The 21,886-nt window shown below is 39.3% G+C and overlaps 1 protein-coding gene across 1 annotated transcript in view; it reads right to left on the reverse strand.

Moving 5' to 3' along the window:
* Window positions 1-21,886, reverse strand: part of LOC128739434 (uncharacterized) — a 32,570-nt gene that overhangs the window by 2,264 nt on the left and 8,420 nt on the right. Inside the window, exons 2-4 of the mRNA XM_053834921.1 lie at window positions 20,328-20,500; window positions 19,838-19,951; window positions 18,798-18,938 (exon numbers count right to left, since the gene is read on the reverse strand). Coding sequence (XP_053690896.1) covers window positions 18,798-18,938; window positions 19,838-19,951; window positions 20,328-20,500 — 428 coding nt within the window. The remainder of the gene's footprint in view (window positions 1-18,797; window positions 18,939-19,837; window positions 19,952-20,327; window positions 20,501-21,886) is intronic.

Consider the following 21,886-nt stretch of genomic DNA (forward strand, 5'->3'; position numbering starts at 1 on the left):
TTTTCCTCTACCAGTGGAGCTCTCCGGAAGGGTGCAAATTAAAAGGATCGCAATGTTTCAGAAAAGGTCCTAATTTGGCAAACAATCTACAACTGCGGACCAAGAAGTGACACTTTCGTAACTCCTGAAACTATGATCTAGGAAATTTATCGAAAGTAGTGCGTTCAAAAGATGTTGCTGCCTTTTCTGGAGCAATATTGGACCATTTGACTGAATTGATCACTTTACACTGCTAATCAAAATTTTGCGCTTGAAAGCTTCACAGTGGTTTGTCACGTGGCTGAAATCATTCCTGTGTGGTAGAGTATTACAAGTCAAGCTTGGATCGGCTTTATCATCTGCATTCACACATGAATCAGATGTACTACAGGGTGGCATTCTTGGCTCACTTCTTTTTATTATGTGTTTCAATGACGCAGCCCATGGTATAGACAACGCATGTCGACTTGTTTACGCCGATGACTTCAGGGTCTACTTGATGATTCGTAGCTTACAGGATTATAAAAAGATAAAAGAACAACCCAAAATATACAAACCAGGAATCAAAATGCGAGAATGGATCACTCACGGAAAAAATTGCCAAGTGGTTGGTAAGTTCTAAAATCTAAAGAATGCCAATAAAATTCCCGAGCCGTTCTGTCAGCAGCACACGAGAATCCGTCGAGCACCTAAAACATCGGGAGAATTAGCAGAAGACGACATAATGGTCTCTTTCGATGTTACGGCTTTATTCCCCAGCGCCCCTGTAAAAGAATCGGTAAGCCTCTTGGGAGACTGACTATTGAAACTGTTGGAGATAACAACCGTCAGGCGACTCTGCCCATTCGTATATTGTTACCTTTACACTATGTACAACTTGAACTGTCAAATGTATTTCCTCCCAAACAGGTGTTAGGACAAGCAAAAAACCTGTGCAATAAAATTGAAATGGAGTTTCGGTAGTTGGTCCAATTATTGAACTTACGAATTTATCGGCAATTTGTGTTAGAAAGACTCAATTTTATTCATTAATTATTTGCATCCAACGTTCGATGAAAGTTTGTTTTATAAATCAACTTTCTTAATAATTTTGACAAGAAAGTCGTTTAGTGAAAGCGAAATTGGGACACTTTTAAGAAAATTTGTTATTACGCTTAAAAACCCACGTTGATTTACTATTAAAAAGCAGTAACAGTCTGATGGATAATGAAATTATCTAGCCGATGCACAGTGGTCCAAAAGGGCGAAAAGTGGAACTTTTTTTCTAGTGTCTTTGGTTTTCATTTTATCATTTACGGCCTTCAGGACTTTTGTTCGTATGAATATCCCCCTTAATCTAAAACTATCAAAAGTTAGTCATTGCTTACTATAATAAAAATAAAAAAATAACTTTTTTGTGTAAGGAAATATAAACATAGTTTCTTCGCCAAAGTTGAAAATATTGTAAAAACAAGCAACTTTGCTGAAGAAATAAAATTTCTATCTTTATCGAGTGCTGAACTATACGGCATATTCTTTGAAATTTCTTTAAAAATGAGTTTTCATTCTTAGCTTTTGTTAGTTGCATTTAACAAGAATACAATGTTCAAGGCAATTATCGAAGCTCTCAAAACACACGTTTTTGCAGAAGACCACAGACCTCTTGGACTTTTATTTTCTAAGTTATCATATATGAAGCTTTAAATTTCCATAACTTCACGAGCCTATGGGGTAAAATGGGGCAAGTGTATTTGTGAAATCAGTGCTTCATCTTAAAGCTTAAGTCGAGTACTATAAACTTGTATGGGTTCCGCTTGTCCCCAACCACCCAAATGTGAGCACGGTAAGCGTACGTTTTATGTGTTTCGCGTTCGCTAAAGGCTCGGTACACGTCAATTTTTTTGTGTTCGTAGATAGACACATGGTATCTTCGGCAAAGTTATGGAAAATATAAAGGTAAACAACTTTGCTTAAGAAATGACATTTCTATTCCTACCGAGTGCAGAGCTATTATAGAGCATTCTCTAGGACCTTTCCTTACAAAGTTATCGCTTTTGGTTCGTGAAGTTAAGGAAAAATAAAGCTTAAATTAGCGATAACTTTATAAGGAAAGGTTATAGAGATTTGCAACCTTTTGCAAAAACATGTGTTTTGAGTCTTTCAATAATCATAACAGCATCTCAACTGGGAGAGGCTGTTAGAGTCAATAGGATCGTAGCAACTGGTCCTGCAATTGTCCTGTACTCTAACAGCTGGCTGCGAAGTCTGTCGTATAAAAACAGAAGGTCAAGTTTCGATAACGGCTTTGCTTTGCTTTGCAATAATTGGCAAATTACCCTAAAAGATGCACCGATGGGCAATGCAACTATCATCGTTCCTGTGTAAACTGTTCATGGCTAACCTTGAAAGTAAGCTAAAACAAAACTAGTTACTCCCGAAAAGATGGTGGTGATATGTCAACGATGTTTCCAGTATAATCAAAAAAGGAGTACTGGAAACCATTCTAGCAGCCATAAACGGCACACGCAAGAACATAAACTTCACATAAGCAATAGAAAGCGAAATAAAACTTTCTTTGAGGGAAACGGAAAGTGAAGAAACTTTAGAATTTGAAATACAGTAATATTCCGATTTTGTCAGCCCCATGTTGAATTTTGGGCTGTCGGAAAAAAAAATTTTCGAAATTTTTTTCAAGATTCCAGACTTAAGACCTTGCAATATCGAAGACTTCTACTAAAAATTAAATTTTAACCCTCAATTGGTCAACCGAAAGCTCAATAAACCGGGCACACTGTTCCAGAACCTTTTTTGGTGCGCATTAGCTTTAAGCGGGAAAATTCGGTTTTAGGTTTACGGAACCTTTAGAACATTTTCTTAAAATTATTATTATTATTTACTAGCTGACCCGACAAACTTCGTATTGCCACAAATTAAACTGTGTTGTTCATAAATCGTGAATCTCGGATGACCTTTGTCACAAGTTTTGTCTCGAGTTTTGCAAGTTTCTGAGGAGTTCATCGGTGTTTTAATATACAATTTTTCCTCACAGTAAAGTAGAAAACAACTCCCCCCATTGCTTAGCCTTATAAAATAAAGCGGATAGCATTTGCCGTGATTATATAACATTTCGCCGTATACCGTATGCGGGACACCACTTTTCGGTTGACCATAACGCGGAATATAGAGTTTCGCGTAATTCCCTTTTCGCGAAAAACCTAACGCGGGAAAATGTTTTCTTGGAAAGTGCCATTTCGCAGGGGTTATTCTCTCCTTACTCGCTGTCGCTCGTTCGGACCGAACTGAAAGAAATAATAAAGGTCAAACTCGTGATTTTAGTCATGACCTTGAAATGCGGTCAGGCATATAATAATATTTTTTTGAAACGATGATTCTACAATTGATGAAGGGACGATAAGGGAAAGTAATGAAGAAGGATTTTTTGAGAATGGAGGGAAAGAGTGGAAAGGGAGGGGGGGGGGGTAATAGGTAACTTAAGTTACGCAAAAATTTCTGTTTTATTTGTATGAGAGTCCTTATCCCCCTACCACGGGGGTGAGCGACTAAAACCATCATAAAAAAATTCCTGCCTCCAAAACCCCCACATGCCAAATTTGGTTCCATTTGGTTGATTAGTTCTCGAGTTATGAGGAAATTTGTTTTTCATGTGTATATAAGCCCTCCCTCCAAAAGTGGGGAGGGTTCCTAATTCACCATAGAAAACATTCTTGCCTCCTAAAACCTTGATATGCCAAATTTGGTTCCATCTGATTGATTAGTTCTCGAGTAATGAAAAAAATTGTTTTTCATTTGTATAGGAGCCCCCCTCCTAAAGTGGGGAGGGGTCCTAACTCACCATAGTAAAAATTCTTGTCTCCAAAAACCTTCACATTCTAAATTTGGTTCCAATTGCTTGTTTAGTTCTCGATTTATGCGGAAATTTGTATATCATTTGTATAGAAGCCCCCCCTCTTAAAGAGGAGAGGAGTCATATTTCCCCTTCGAAAGAAGGGAGGGGTTTCAATTTACCATAGAAAAAATTCTTTTTTTTTCCTTTTTTCGGGTTATCCGACTGGTCGCTAATAGCGTATAAAACTCTGCGCTGGGCCCTTTTGTGATGTCAACAAAGTGTCAGGGAGACCTCAAACATCAGTTCTACCTGACGAGACAGGCACTGTCGCCCACTAAAACACAGGTAGAGCCCCAAGTATAGCCGTCACGCCTATACCCGCAGGCGGAGGCGTTTCGGCCCTGCGCGGACTCCACGAACTGACTCTAAAATCTCTCTGCCAAAGGCCGGAATGTCATATTTTAAATATAATGATGAAGATGATAATGATGATGATGACGATGATGATGATAATGATGATGATGAGAAGAAAAATAATAGATCGAATTTGTAAATGTGCTTTGGACTTTTTGTACCACTCGAGTTGCAATATGTGGTATAGTGAAGAAGTGGAGGATTCGTCAGCCCCGCCTAGCACCGGTCTTCAACCGCGCGCCCGCTTTCAGTTTTCCAACACAAACAACCATAAATGAACCAATAGGTAAGACAAATTTCGGAGCATTAGTGGTTATCAACTTATCAGGGCAAATTTAATCTTTCATCCCCTTAGCATTCACAGTGCATTCCCACGATACAAAGTAAATTGAGCGCAGCACAAGCTGGACGTTCGCGGTAGTCGACAGAAGCTTCAAAATGTAGAGACTCGCCCGCCTTCCAACCCCCGAGACCAAAGTGCTGTAAAGCTCTGGGCTTAAACGTCTCTTTAAGACTCGACCCCTTCCCATCGACAGAGCCCGCGGGCGGCCATCAGAGCTCAGGACAGCCACGGGGCAAGTGCAAAAATCCTACTCTATCTAGCAGCACCGCCTAGCCGAAACTCGAACACGCGACACGAATTGACCTAATTTTCCCATCTGCTACCTAAGAAGTGCTATTACCCGTAATCATTACAGAATGGTCCTTCGGCATCCAATCGGATCTGGTATCCCGCTTAGATCCCCTTACTAACCCTAAGCCCCCGACCAACTCAATCAATCCGACATTTTTCGGAGATATTTGTGACAGTTGTGATAAATAGGGATGAATCCTAGAAAACTTCATCTATTGTCAGAGATCCCCATACTGGCCTTATTCTTAAACGGAATAAAAGCACTTTCTGAACAACGCAACAATCACATTTGGTAAATTTTTACAACGAGTCCCACTTGAAATCACAAAAGTATTTTGATATATACCCACATTCAGAAGTAAACGTGACCGCTGTTCATTTACTGATTAGTTAAAAAGCCCTACACCACGACAAGGTTCAGTTTTATCGTAGGGAATTTACCATAGAAAAAATTCTTGTCACCAAAAACACCCACATGCCAAATTTTGTTCCATTTGCTTGATTAGTTCGCGAATTATGCAGAAATTGGTGTTTCATTTGTATGGGAGACCCTCTCTTAGTGGGGAGAGGGGTCTCTAACCATCGCTAAAATCTTTCCTGGCCCCAAAAAACTCTACATGCAAATTTTCACGCCGATTGGTTCAGTAGTTTTCGATTCTATAAGGAACATCCCGACAGACAGTAATCCATTTTTATATAGAAGACTAGCTGACCCGACAAACTTCGTATTGCCACAAATTAGTTGCACATAAATCGTGATTCTCGGATGACCATTGTCACAATCTCGAGTTTTGCAAGTTTCTGAGGAGTTCATGGGTGTTTTAACATACATTTTCCTAGAAAACAACTCCCCCCATTATTTAGCCTGATAAAATAAAGCGGATAGCAATTAAATATTCGCCATCATTACAAACCATTTCGCCGAATACCATTTTGCGGAACACCAAATCTCGGTTGACCATAACGCGGAATATAGAGTTTCGCAGAATACTATTTCGCGAAAAACCTCACGCGGGATGAACCAGTTCACGGAAAATCTTTTCGTAGAATGGTACCATTTCGCAGGGGTGACCCAACTGAAGGAAAGTAATAGAGGTCAGTAGGCCTTGGAAAATAAATAAACCTAGATAGAAGTGATCTCTACGGGGGGCTGCCCCCCACTCGCAGTGGCCGGCGCTTCCAACGGCAGGTCCCTGGCAACACTCGCGGCTTTGTCCGTCTCACCCTGAATCATCTAATCACAGAGAACAGACATTCATCTTGAACCCGCAACGTGTGTAAAAGCTCAGCGGTCATTTTGAAAGTATGTGGTAACGCTCCCGCTACATGGCGCTCACATCACTAACAGAATGGGCTTTGCGTGTAAATGTCTGTCAGCATATCAAAGCTTTCGTCGTGTTTTCACCAAAGCAAAGTTGCTACAGCAACCGACGTATTGTTTACCCAATCCATTGCATTAAAATAAAGGTAAACGTTTATCAAAAATAGCAATATTGGACTAATTTAATTTAAATCCTTGATTTTGATTACAAATTTTAAAAATGAATGAGCCATTAGCATACAGGCCGCGATTTTAGCGACCGCCAATTAGTCAAAGCCAAACGCTCCAACACCGGCGGCCCTCGATGAAGTGGCAAAGGTTTTCTGGTGCTCAAAGATGAAAAGTCCACTGCTAGTGCCACCCCGGTGAGGTCATGCTGCGTGTGACGATGAAATGGTACAATCCAATGCCATCCGGTCCGAAGCACCAACCAGAATTTTCGGAAGTAACGACTCCTTTCGATGAGAAAGAGGTAACTAATTTAAGTATTTCTTCAACCGATCCTCTTCCGTCAACTTCTTCACTAAAACAGAATGTGACTGAAATTTTGATTTATTGTCAAAATTTCAATCGCATGAAAAGTCCAGCCAAAATGAAGGAAATTTATAAAAATTTACATAGCTCATCCTTTTCTGTTATTCTGGCAACTGAGACAAGCTGGAATGAAAGCGTAAAAAGTGAAGAAATTTTTGGAAGTGCCTTTAACGTATTCAGAGACGACAGAAATTTTCTTGAGTCTCAAAAGAAGTCGGGTGGCGGAGTCCTCATAGCTTTGTCGTCTAATTTCAATTCCGAAATTATAACGACAACAAAATTTAAAGAATTCGAGCATGTCTGGGTAAAATCATATTTAGCAGGAGAAACACATGTATTCGCCTCGGTGTATTTTCCTCCAGACCAAGCTCATAAAACAACTTACGAAGCATTTTTCCAAATTGCCGAACACATTCTATCACAACTGCCTCCCGAGGTTAAAGTTCACATTTATGGAGACTTCAATCAACGCCATGCTGACTTCATTCCAGACTCTGAAAATGAATGCATCTTACTCCCAATCGTTGGGGAGAATGAAACACTGCAGTTTATTTTCGACAAAACTGCCAATTTGGGGCTGAACCAAATTAACCATATTAAAAACCAACAAAATTGCTATCTAGATTTTTTGCTTACGAACATTTATGAAGACTTCTGTGTGACTGAATCATTAAATCCACTATGGAAAAATGAGGCGTTTCACACAGCAATTGAATATTCTTTATTTATACACAAATACCATAGACCCAACGATTGCGAGTTCGAAGAAGTTTTTGAATACGAAAAGGCAAACTATGAAAACATTAGACGTAGATTAAACTGTGTTAATTGGCAACTTATTCTCAAGAATGAAGAAAATCTCGAAGTTGCTGTAGACACATTCTATAAAATTTTATTAGAAGTAATGATACAGAACATACCGTTAAAGAAAAGAAGACGTCACAAAAATACAAAAAGTCCAGTCTGGTATAACAGTAAGATTAAGAACTTGAAAAATCGCAAACAAAAGGCCCATAAAAATTATAAAAAACATGCCAGTACTGAAAATTTAGCAAGATATTTGGACGTATGCAACCAGCTAAATTTTGCAATCAGCAATGCGTTTGAAGAGTACAATTCAAAAATTGAACTTGAAATAAAGTCCAGTCCTAAAAACTTCTTTAATTACGTGAAAACTAAACTAAAATCTGACAATTTTCCATCCATAATGCATCTTGATGAAAATGTTGGGGATAGCCCGGAAAATATTTGTAAGCTTTTTGCAAAATTTTTTCAAGAAATCTATACAACATTTTCTGAAGAAGATCGCGATCGCGACTATTTTGCATTTTTTCCGGATTCTTCAATGGATATTGGCGTTAACCAACTTCAGGCTCAGGATATTTTGCAGGCTTTGAAAAATGTGGATGCCTCAAAAGGTCCTGGGCCTGACGGAATCCCTCCAGTATTCATAAAAAATCTTGCAATAGAGCTCACTGCTCCTCTGTTTTGGCTTTTTAACTTATCACTAAAATCCGGAATCTTTCCAAAAATATGGAAAAGCTCATTTCTGGTGCCTATCTTTAAATCGGGCCGGAAATCTGACGTACGTAATTATCGTGGTATTGCCATTATCTCTTGCATTCCAAAACTTTTTGAAGCTATTATCAATGAAAAACTATTCCTTCAAATTAAAAACAGAATTACAGAAATGCAACACGGTTTCTTCAAAGGACGTTCGACTACGACAAATTTACTGGAAGTCATAGACCACTCACTGAATGCAATGGATAATGGAAACCATGTAGAAGCACTCTATACGGACTTTAGCAAGGCATTTGATCGCATTGACATACCAATGCTGCTTTTCAAATTGCAAAAAATTGGAATTGAGCCAGGGCTCCTGAAATGGCTTGAATCGTATTTAACTAATCGCCAACAAATAATTAAATTTAACGGAAAGACCTCGAATCCAATTCAAGTCACTTCTGGTGTTCCTCAAGGCTCTCATTTGGGACCTCTTCTTTTTATCTTGTATGTAAACGACATTTCCTTCATTCTCAAGGAACTTAAAGTGCTAATATATGCCGACGATATGAAGCTCTTTTTGGAAATAAGAAATGAAGAAGACATCAATGTATTCCAGAACGAAACACACATATTCTACATATGGTGCAAAAAAAGCTTATTAGAACTTAATGTAAAAAAGTGCAACCTTATATCATTTAGCAGAAAAAGAATTACACCGGAAATATCAATCATATTAGGAAATCAAATAGTAGAAAAATGTGAAAAAGTTAGGGATTTAGGAATTATCTTAGACTCCAAACTAACTTTCATAGACCATTATAACACAATAATACACAAAGCAAACAACATGCTAGGTTTTATTAAACGCTTTAGCTATAATTTTTCAGATCCATACACCATCAAAACACTATATATTGCTTATGTGAGGTCAATACTGGAATACTGCAGCATTGCATGGTCTCCTTTTTCAATCACGCACGAAGAAAGAATAGAATCAGTACAAAAACAATTTCTCTTATATGCTCTTCGTAAATTAGGTTGGACAGCATTTCCTCTTCCATCATACGAAGCACGCTGCATGCTTATAAATATACAATCATTAAAAGAGCGTCGTATTTATGCAATGGTCTCATTTGTAAACGATATCGTTTCGCACCGTATTGACTCAGCAACACTTTTATCAAAACTGAACTTTTATACACCTACCCGGCAACTTCGTAATCGAAATTTATTTGCCATAAGCCATTATCGTACTAATTATGCAAAATTCGGTCCACTAAATCGTATGATGGCAGCGTACAATCAATACTGCGAAACCATTGACTTTACAATGTCTCGGCATAGACTTAAACATCACTTTAATTCGATACGTAATCATAACGCGTAGATAACGAAACAAAGGAATAAGAACACTTTTTAATCACCATCTAATTATAAGACTTCTATATAAGAAACTGTATATGCATTATACTAGTCTACATCGGTTGACGAAATAAATCTATACCTATAAATAAGGATTTCTGTCTGTCTGTCTGTCTGTCTGTCTGTCTGTCTGTCCGTATGTTCCTTATAGAATCGAAAACTACTGAACCAATCGGCATGAAAATATGCATGTAGAGGTTTTTTGGGGCCAGGAAAGGTTTTAGTGATGGTTAGAAACCCCTCCCCCCATTAAGAGGGGGGGCTCCGATACAAATGAAACACAAATTTCTCCATAACTCGACAACTAATCAAGCAAATAGAACAAAATTTGGCATGTGGGTGTTTTAGGTGACAAGAATTTATTCTATGGTAAATTGAGACCCCTCCCCTCTTTATAAGGGGAATTATAACACCTCTCCTCTTTAAAAGGGGGGGCTTCCATACAAATTTCCTCAGAACTCGAGAACTAATCACGCAAATGGAACCAAATTTGGCATGTGAAGGTTTTCGAGGGCAATAATATTTTCTATAGTAAATTAGGACCCCTCCCCACTTTAAGAGGGGGGGCTCCTGTACCAAAGAAACACAATTTTCCTCATAACTCGAGAAGTAATTAAGCAAATGGAACCAAATTTGGCATGTGAGTGTTTTTGGAGACAAAAATTTTTTCTATGATGAATTGGGACCCCTACCCGTTTTAGAAGGGGGGGATCCTATACACATGAAATACAAATTTCCTCATAACTGAAGAACTAATCAAGCAAATGGAACAAAATTTAGCATGTGAAAAATTTCGAGGGCAAGAATATTTTCTATGGTGAATTAGGACCCCTCCCAACTTTAAGAGGGGGGGCTCCTATACAAACGAAATACAAATTACCTCATAACTCGAGAACTAATCAAGCAAATGGAACAAAATTTGGCATGTGGGTGTTTTTGGAGACATTATTTTTTTCTATGATGAATTGAAACCCCTCCCCACTTTAGGAAGAGGGGCTCCTATACAAAGGAAATGCAAATTTCCTCACAACTCGAGATTTAATCAAGCAAATGGAACCAAATTTGGCATGTGCCAGTTTTCTAGGACATGAATATATTCTATAGTGAATTAGAACCCCTCCCCACTTTAAGAGGGGGGGCTCCTATACAAACGAAATACAAATTTCCTCATAACTCGAGAACTAATCAAGCAAATGGAACCAAATTTGGCATGTGAAAGTTTTCGAGCGCAAGAATATTTTCTATGGTGAATTGGGACCACTCCCAACTTTAAGAGGGGGGGGGGGCTCCTATACAAACGAAATACAAATTTCCTCATAACTCGAGAACTAATCAAGCGAATTGAACCAAATTTGGCATATGTGTGTTTTTGGAGACAATTTTTTTCAATGATGAATTGGGACCCCTCCCCACTTTAGGAGGGGGGGTCCTATACAAACGAAATACAAATTTCCTCATAACTCGAGAACTAATCCAGCAAATGGAACCAAATTTGGCGTGTAGGTGTTTTTGGAGGCAAGAATTTTTTCTGTGATGAATTAGGACCTCTTCCCACATTAGGAGGGGGGCCTCCAATACAAATGAAATACAAATTTCCCCATAACTCGAGAACTAATCAAGCAAATAGAACCAAATTCGGCATGTGGAGGTTTTTGGAGGCAAAAATATTTTCTACGGTGAATTAGGATCCTTCCACACTTCAAGAGGGGGGGCTTCTACACAAATGAAATACAAATTTCGTCATAATTCGAGAACTAATCAAGCAAATGGAACCATATTTGGCATGTGGGTGTTTTTGGAGGCAACCATTTTTCCCATTATGAATTAGGACTTCTTACCTTTTTAGGAGGGGGGGGGGCTCCCATTCAAACGAAATACAAATTTGCTCATAACTTTAGAACTAATCAAGCAAATGGAACCAAATTTGGCATGTGAGAGTTTTAGATGGCAGAATTTTTTTTCTGTGGTGTATTACGACCCCTTTCCCTTTTAAGAGGGTGGGCTCCCATACAAATAAAATACAAATTTCGTTATAATTTGAGTACTAATCAAGCAAATGGAACCAAATTTAGCATGTAGGAGATTTTTGAGTCTTGAATTTATTTTATGATAGTTAGAGACCTCTCACCCCTGTGGTAGGGGGATATGGACTCTCATACAAATAAAACAGAAATTTTTGCGAAACTCAAAAACTAATCCAACTCGAGAAATTCGAGACTCTTCCATAAAACATTAATCAATAACAAGACCACAAAAACTATCTATAGTAACACTAGATCATTCAGGACGAGCCGGTCGCGAGTGTTGCCGGTGACCCGCCGTCGGAAGCGCCGCCCACTGGGGGGCTTGCAAAACTCGAGATAGTGACAAAGATCATCCGAGATTCATGATTTATGTACAACACAGGTTAATTTGTGGCAATACGAAGTTTGTCGGGTCAGCTAGTATCATATATTCAGGAGTATTTAGTTGCGTGTTATAAAAACTGCGCAAAATAGAATTACAAATAGTTGTCGAAATTTTCGCACGTATATCGCCTCCACTTTGGTACATATATGTTCTTATATGGCGTGAAATATAACTTTTTCGTTCAGATATGATTTCGTATACCTCAGTTGCAATCGAGATATACAAACCAAATGGTTTACTGGGTACAAACTAACCTAAATTAAAACTATCTAAATCTAATCTACAACGCATACGGTTAATTATAATGGCTGCAACAAAAAGGCACTAAACGTGAGTAACGATAAACAAATTTATTATGTTAAAAATACTTTACACAAGCATATTGTTAAAATTTACACGAAAACTAGTTAAAACTTAAAACTAATGTACAATTGATTTGATTTCATCCCAAAGGGATTTTATAACCCTGTCTCACAGTACACTACAATAAAGTCGGGTTACGAAACCTGAAAATCGTCGCATTCTTGTTTGCTTACGCAACACTGTCAATTCTATTTTTAGAACGAGAAATAGTTTTGCAATGCTTTTTCAGTCGCTTAACCAACGTCTAATCAACCTTTATGCAGCCAAAAAATAATCTAATTTTAAATTTCAAAAATGGAAAGCGTCAAATTTATTTTGCTTTGACGTCATAAGCTATATTTTAAATTTCGAATAACTTGAATTCGTCTATGCAAGCTAATTAAAAATGCAAGTCGTCATCTGTTGGGAATTGAACCGCCATCTTCTAAAATTGAAAATTGAATCCAATTAAATTCTGCTATTTATATTTATTCGTGACAGATACGTTTTTCGCCTACGACATGCAGGCTTCATCAGTGTCTGTTTTCGAAAAACAAGAGCAATTGCTGTTTACGAGTTGGTTTAAGGCGGAACCGAAAGTGGCTAACGTTATTGTGTTAGTGCGACAAACACTGTACTGTACATCTCATGTGTTCGTTAAAAACCTAAACGTTTATTTGAATATTGCATTAGTATTGGTAATATATGTCAAATAGCGGAGCTTGCAAACATAAACAGCTGATCCGCAGCCAACCGCACTGACTACAAACATCCCGAAAAAGGGTTTGTTTTCTTTATCAAGGCATTCCGATTCAATCAAAATTAACAGCAGCAACTGAATAATGCGTAGGATCACTAGGATGTTTAATTAATCCGCTTGCATCGGATTGCGTTTTTGATTCCTGCGTTTGCGTTTTGTTTGTTTTCTTCGTTTGCGTTTTGTCTTGTTTTCTTTAAAAGCTCATTGATGTGACGAAAGTTTGATACTGTGTTGCTGCTTTTTCGGAAATCGCTAGTTCAACGAAATATGTGCGCAACCAAATATCTATGAACTAATTCCAAATTATACATTGGTCGCTTTTATGAACACGTAATGATCGATATGATCAGTTAAATTTATTTTCCATTAGCAATTATGTTTTGCTGAGCGTTTATTGATACATAGCAGATCGATAAATTGAATTACAAGTTAGAGGAAATTATAACAGCACTGAAAGCACTGATTACGTGGCGAAAGCGTGCTCTGCCAATACAGATGCATTTTTAAGGCGCAAAACAATACATGCTTCGAATGGTAGCCATTTGGCAGCCTTAAGGCGATCCTAGCAGCATAAAGTAAGCACTCAAATGGTATTTGACCAAGCGATGTTTAAGCTACTTTAAGTTTTTCCAAGCCCGCTTTCCTCCAAAGCTGATAAACAAGCTTAATAGCGGATTTTTCTGCTAAGCAATCCGCTTCTAAACAGCCATAAACATATAACCGTTTTACGGTATCTTAAAGGTGTTAAAGTGGCTTTATAAACCAGTAGACGCTTTCATTAGGCTCACAGTTTTCAAACTTCTTTAAAGCAGCTTAAGGGTGTTAAAGTGGCTTTACAAACTAATACCAAGCTTTCATTCGGTTCACAGCACACATACTGTCAGATCATAGAGTTTCGCAATTCGACTGGCAGCAAAAATATGTCAGTTATCGACATATACTGCTTGAAGTGTAAAGATATTTTCACTGTCTGTTCTGCAGATGCAGATGGGGCGGATCATACGATGAGTGCTTATGGATCAGAAGATGGCGGATCAATTCCCGAAAGATGACGACATGCAATTTTAATTAGCTTGCATATATGAATTCAGGTTATTCAAAATTTGAAACATAGATAACACGCTATAACAAAATAAATATGACGCGTTCTATTCTTTTTTAAATTTAAAAATAGATCATTTTTTGGCTGCATAAAGGTTGATAAGACGTTGATTAAGCGACTGAAAAAGCATTGCAAAACTATTTCTCGTCCTAAAAATAGAATTGACAACATTGCGCAAATTGGTTATTTAAAAACACGCAAAAGCTTCTATTAAGCTCCATTGCAGCTTTTAAAGCAGCTACCCAAGTAACAATTCCAGGGTGATCAAACGTTTTTTAGCTGAATTTATTCAACCTGTGGCTATCTGATCTATCTAAGTCAAGCTTCGGGCTTGCTAATAGCTGGTTTGAAGCTGTAATGTAGCTTAATAGAGGCTTTTGCACGTTTTTAAATAACCAATTTGCGCAAAGCTGGAAACAAGGCGTTCAGAGGCGATATAACTGCTTAACAAGTGTTTTTCCGCCTCGAATAAAATTGAGTTGTACCAATCCCCTTTATGTGACCAAAGGCTAGGAAGAGATCAAATATCAAATCGTATAAATTCAAAGAAAAGTTTTAATACAATTCAAATGAATGATACATTTTATTTAAATCCAAACGCAGAAAATTTGAAGAAATTACTCATCTAATGTTTGTTATCGACATTATTACATTCCTTTTCGGTCCGGTTCTCCCGGAATGGAAATATCTCATAATCTATTACTGGACTTCTCATTTCTCATAATCTATTACTTCAACAGAGCATACTTCCTGTCATTGTTGATCCCCTGCACCTGCTGTTCAAGATATCGGGTTGTGCACCCATGATGCCGGAGATGTCATTTCTGGAAACTGCTTACAGGTCGGTTCAAACTGCGAGCTCTCACCACCATCACTACTGGAAACTGGAAGTTTATCATCGGAACTATCCTCAATCCCGTAAAATTTCAGATACTCAGATTGCAGTCTTCAGATACCAGTACAGATATTTTAAACTGTTGAATTAAACGATCTTCAGTAAGAGTAGCCAACTCCAAGCCTTCGCAGACGACCTCGACATCATTACTGGAAACCTTGGGACGGCGGAGGCAATCTACGCCAGATTAAAAACGGAGGCTAGGAGGATAGGATTACAAATCAATGCGTCGAAAACCAAATATATGGTAGTATGAGGCTCCAGAGAAAGCAACGTTTGTCTCCCACGGACAGTTAGTATTGACGGTGATGAACTGAAAGTGGTTGATGAATTCGTATATTTAGGATCTTTGGGCACCGCCAACAATAATGCGGGTAAGGAGATTCAACGACGCATTCAAGAAGAAAATCGAGCCTATTTGTCGATGACTGTGCTTCGATCAAGAAGCACACGCCACCGCACAAAGCTGACGATGTACAAAACGCTAATCAGACCGGTAGTCTACTTGCACTTGCCGTATTTGAACGAAAGGTGTTGCGGTGTTGCGAAACTAATAGCGGAGAGTGGCCTAGGCGTATGAACCACGAGTTGCAGGCACTGCTTGAAGGGATTCTCATCATACATCTGACGAAAATTGGAAGACTACGGTAGGCCGGCCATGCCGCAAGGATGCCGGACAACTATGCAGTGAAATCCGTTCTCTTCAAGAACCCCACCGGCACCAGGTTGAAGCCGACTTGCGTGTGTCGAGACGCGCAACGAATTGGCGACGAGTAGCCTTGGACCGATTACAATGGAGAGGAATTCTTGATACGGCCAGAGCCACTCCGGCTCTCGGCTGGTAAAGTATTATTGTTCCATACTTACTTACTTGAATATGATATCAGACCAAAATCGGACTTTTAAACTGAACTTGAAATTAGACTGGGAATTTGATATTGAAATTGGACTTGAAATTGAATTTGTGATTGGACAGGAAAATTAAATTACTAACTGATTGCCCGATCTTACTTGGGGCCCTTTGTCTCTTAGTCACTTGTACATCTGTTACTGTTCTTCATTTGGATGTGTCTACTCACTTTGTCAGTTTCCCTCCCAGCCACTTGTAAATCGGTCTTCCTCTCGGTAATCCCTATAAGTCGATCCCCTTTTGTACGTTTTGGAACCTTCCTCTTGTTAATGACTACCGTATTCCTCCTTTCAGAAGTCCAGCCATTTGCACAATGGCATTTCCAAATGCAAGAGAAACGGACCCCTTAGACCATTTGAACCTTCTTCCCCCCTTGTAAGAGTAGACCGTCTCCCACTTTTGTCAACCCTTCTGCGTTGATTCTTTTATGTCAAAAACATTTGTTTAACAAACTACATTTGACGAAGAACCGTCCAGACGTTCCGGAGTTATGGCGGAACATACATTCATATTCACGTTTCTCGCCCCTCTTCTGTCGGTTCCTCTTTGATGCACGTTTAAAAAAATAAATAAAACTCGTTTAAATGACCTATGTAAATAATTTTGCTAAACCTAAATAATCATCAGGAAGTGCACCCAAAGTTTCGTTATAGTTTGACATTGTTCTAGGCATTTTCAATTGATTACAGAACTTTTACGATAGGCTGTCGTCCTGTTGCTGTTTATGTATTGACACGTACTTTCAGAAAGAGAGAGAGGCATACTTTCGACACTAAAAGATCGTTAATTTGATGGCAAAAATATCTAGTCAATAAGCCGTATGAATAAAAGAGTTAGAGCAAATACTGCCATACGATTGAAACGGGAAAAGCAAAGTAAACTGTTTTATTCATACGGCCTAATGTCATACTGAATCATATAGGTTGGTGTCACTGCATATCCATGCTCGTTGCTAGGTTACGCGTCAACAACCAACTACCGTGGATTCGCGAGTGGAATCGAAACGAATTGAAGTTTTTCGTATCAATTAAGTGAAAGTTTAAGTGAACACTTTAGACCAAATCAATACAATATTTCCTTAAATAACTGCTCGGGCGGTAAATCAAAGTGTTATACGCCTCAAATTAACTTTCGAGAGTGATCCGTTTAGTGGACAGATCGAAAAAAATTATACAAAAATCGCCGGGGAAAAGTGAAAATTTAGTGGTGAATTTTAATTGTATACAAATCTCAGTTATTAGTGTATTTCATGACCCAAACAGTGATAGAAACTATAGATTGGAATATTTAGTGCTTCGAGTTACAAAATCTTATCTTAATTAAACCAATTTTGTTTTTCTTGTTATGTTTTCTTGAAAGCATATCAATATGCTGGTATGCAGAAGAAGGGAAGGCGAAGGAGATACTGGGTGCCATACTGACCTTGTCGTTAAAAAATTTAGACCAATTCGTCTGCTTTGCCGATGACATGTATATTCACCTCTATTCTACATACCGATCGGAGCCGGATCCGATCAGAAATTGCGCTTCGATCGGAATACGTCATATGCTATAACACACGTCGATCAGGACGTTTCTGATCGGAACAAGCCCGATCGGAATGCAGAATTGAGGCGATTATCTGTGGTAGTGGCTAACAGTACACCAGACAGTACCGTGAAGCAGAAAATATTACAGGTAAAGATGGTTAAGGGTAAATACGTGTAGAGCTCCGTCGCCGCAAGGTTACAAAGTCTGCCTTGACGAACGTATACTCGTGGGTTCGAATCTCAATTGCCCTTCCTTCATGTTGAATTTTACCTTCATCCCGTTGGATTATCTTCACAGTACAAAAATGTCACTCTTATAGTGAGAGAGTACTGGTCAGATGTTAGGGGCCAACCCTCGCCAGGGACAGCTGTAAATGCAGCTAGTGCTGGCTAGAGCAGTTATTGCCAAACTGCGGTCTAGGGGTATACTGCCTTTCGAAGTGACCCGCGCGGACTTCGCGGACTGTTTCGAGGGATGATGGAGGGGATTAATGGTTGAGTTTTTATTTAACGACTTTAGGAGGCACCTGGTTTAGTTCTGATGCCTCAAGCATGTTGTGGAATCAAATGTATTCCGGTAGAAAAGGTTATAAGGATATGATAGCTGAGGCAGTGTATATTGCAGAAGTCGAAGCGGCACGCAGCTTTCACAGAGAGATCTGATTTGGCTCGTATCATGGCTACACCCGAGCACTGGACTAGCGAAACGAGTTGGCATTGTAGAGCTAGCTTTAAATCAACGGTCAACGGGAACGCAATGCACGCATAAAATTCAATAGCGAATCGCTCACGCGATTATAGCTAAAAGAAATGCAGTGCAGAATACAGTAAAAACCCCGGCGATATCACAACAGATCTAAGTACTGATCGCAGTGATAAGTCCACAAAAAATGCATCTAAAGATACATGTTGGCCTCAACTGAGTCAACCGAGATAATCGACGGACAAACCCAGTATTCAAAAAGTGTCTAAAGCTGAACGGATACGATGGACAGTCATTTTAAATTTGATTTTGATTGGGAATAGCTCCGTACTTGCTATAGTGTGGCTTTTTACTTGTTCGAGGGATGCTTTTTTCATAAGTTAATATTTAGCAATTTCGATTATAGACTTATGGCATTAGCCATGTGTTGGGTCAAAAAAAAAACAAGCCCTAAACATTTTACCAGACCAGCCTCCGGCTGCAAACTACGTTACTGTAAATCAGTTACCTGAAATTATAAATAGCACTCCGGACACGAAGTAACAGATTTTGCGCCTCGACGAGCACATGGCCATCAGGAACAGTACGTAGCTGATCACCAGCACCAGGTTGGAGGTGAGAAAAAACGGCGATGAGTGGGTTACCGTGTCTGGAATTTAAAATAAACTGAGATAAAAAAAGTGTCGAATCGAATATGTTGGTTTTCCTATGAGATAAAAAATATTATTAGAAAAAAAATCGCACTATGAAACACCACCGGTGCGGAAAATCTATCTATGTGGAGTAGCAAAATCCTAGAATAACCTATATTCATTAGCAGGAGTAGATACGCTCTTCCGTATTTAGTAAGCGATACGATGGCCCTTTCTCGCCTTCACACTGACCCGACGAGTTGTGTATTTTATGCATGCAATTATGTGGCCGAGAAGGTTCAACAGCACCACAACGAGCAGCGTGTGTGTATCCTAATGACCCAAAATGCATGCCTCACTTATAATAGGATCAATTTTCGCTTTCCCTGTTTGTTATCACAGCAAATGCACCACCACCGACGACCGGTTAGGCGCCCCCGCTCTCGGTTTTCTTTCCGCTTTCGATGCAGAAAAGACCCTTTAATCCTTCCGGCACCGTTGTTCGTTGCCATACGATATCGGTCGTTTCGTGTGTAGGGCAGCAAAGTATACATTAGCTCACGAAAAAACCCTGAGAATAAAGTGACATACAGCAAGGACAATCACATCGCATAAACATCAAAGCCAGTTGCTGCTGCTAGCACGATGGGAAAATTGACTCTGACCAATCAGAAGGACTTTAATAACTGTATTACAACCTGTTTGCTGCCCAGGGAGCAGGATATCAGTAACTGGTAAACCGCTCTATAGGCCAATTTGATACAACAAACGGTCGAATAAAGTGGAAATTGATTCGAAGACCACCACGATAAGATAGCCGGAGAGGATGTTTCCGCCGTGGGAAAAGTGGGTCGCTTAATTCTATTTCACTTATCGACGGTGGTGTTCTTCTGCTGGCATCGGCTGGAATACTCACATGGAATAGCGTTCGTCGAGTCGTGCGGATCCGGATTGTAGTCCTCCAGGGGGAAGTAGTCGATCGTGGCGCAGTGGAACTCGGAAACTGCCGGCCCCGCCAGTAGGCTGCTTCCTGTGATGGGTGTAAGTAAAAGTAGTGAGTGCTAATGTGGAAACGAGTTGTGGAAAAAACTGAAAATAAAATAACTGTAAAGATTTTTAGATCTGATTTATATCGGATGTGAGTGAGTGGTAGATCAATTGAGGATAAACTCTTTTTTTCACCTCGATTGAAACGGTTTCTCTTTTTCCACGGGTGACACCAACTAGCGGCGGAAAACCTTGTCAATGGTGTGAAACATTACGTCGCATCCGCCAGCGGTAATTTCCTTTTCTCATTATCGGTTCTCTTTATTGAATTGGCTACTCTGCCTCGTTTTACGTTTGTTTAAATGCCACAATGTTAACGCGTAACACCGACCGGGGAAAAACTGAGGAGGGGAACTTACCGATTTTACTGCACAGCTTCCAGAGCGATGATTTGGTGTATTTCGTCAGGTAGACTCCCTCGTCCTTCTGATTGTAGTTCATCGTTCCGTTGTAGTTTCCGTTTGGGATTTTCTCCTCCGTCAGTAACCACTGGGGACCGGCCACTGCCGCTATCACCAGTGCGACGGAAAAACTAAATGAAAAGGAATAAAATCTCATTAATATTGTAAACTGTAACATGCATTTTCTCGTTAAGTGCAAACAAACTTTTTTTAAATGTTTAGTAAGAACCCCCACAGAAACAATGCACCAGGGGGAAACATTTTCTCTAAATAGGTCACATGCGTGAATCAGGAATCGTTCGTATCAACCCTTTTGGAACGTGAATTAAGTGGCTTTTGTATCTTTTTGCTCGTGCCACACTAGTGGTGTGGGTTATCGTCCACGTATCAACCGCTATGTGCGTAATGTGGAAAATGAAGGTCTGCTTCCTTTCAACTTAGTCCGCAGCAGCCAGGAATATTGATGTGTTTTGTTTTTGTTTGTTACATCCCCATCTTGCATAGATGCAGAATGGGGTCTATTAAGACTGAGGGTAGAACTACCAAGATATTTCACGTGTGGCCATGTTATAGCTTAGATCATTGGGAATGGGGCACATCATGTTGGCGATAGCGGCGCTCCCGATGATCGTGTGCGAGACAACTTTTAACGGGTGGCAACTAAAATTTTGGAATTTTTTCGCGGCCCTTATGCTCAACAACAAACAAGCTCAGAGAGAAATAAGAGTATGTATGTGTTAGCTCTCTCTCTCCTTTTTTTGTTAATATTTTTTGTTTTGTTTATGCTTGCCCTGTTTTGCTAAAAATGGCGTCGAAACAAGAAGCATTTCGGAAGCGCGTTGTACATTTCTATGAACTGCAACAGAAATCTCGGCAAAAAGTATACGGTACAACATTTAAAAAGCAAATATGTTGCGGCTTCGACTGTTTACGATATCCTAAGATGCCCAACAACTATTCGGAAGCAAGGTAGTAAAAGACCAGTCAAAATTATGGACGCAAAAGGACATCGTTCTCTTTCTCTTTTCTTCAACAACAAGCCCTCTAGTTTGGCTATCAATTAAGATGCACCAGACGAATATTTGAAGAAAATTTTGGTCCCGTTTCTACAAAAACATGCAGATGGACAATATATGTTTTGGCCGGATAGAGCATCATCGCATTACGCCAAAAATACACAATCGTTCCTGAACACCCATTCGATTCCATTTTTACCCAAAAATCACGACCCGAAAAACCTCTCTTGGCACCCATTCGAAGATTTCTTCAGGATTTTGAGTTCCTTGGTGTACAAAAATAACTGGAGTGCCACGAATTGCAAACAGTTGATTGGTAGAGTCAAGAGAGGCATTCGCAAAGTTGACATGATGGCCGTACAACGCTCCTGTTTCAACGTCAAACGAAAGCTTCGCCGAACTACCGATTATGGACCGTTTTCAAATGTACACTAATCTTTTTTCAACAATGGATAATGTATCTTTAATTTCGGTAAATCAGATCTTCTTCATGTATCTTTG

Source organism: Sabethes cyaneus, chromosome 3, assembly GCF_943734655.1.
Source record: "Sabethes cyaneus chromosome 3, idSabCyanKW18_F2, whole genome shotgun sequence".
NCBI classification, from domain to species: Eukaryota; Metazoa; Arthropoda; class Insecta; order Diptera; family Culicidae; genus Sabethes; species Sabethes cyaneus.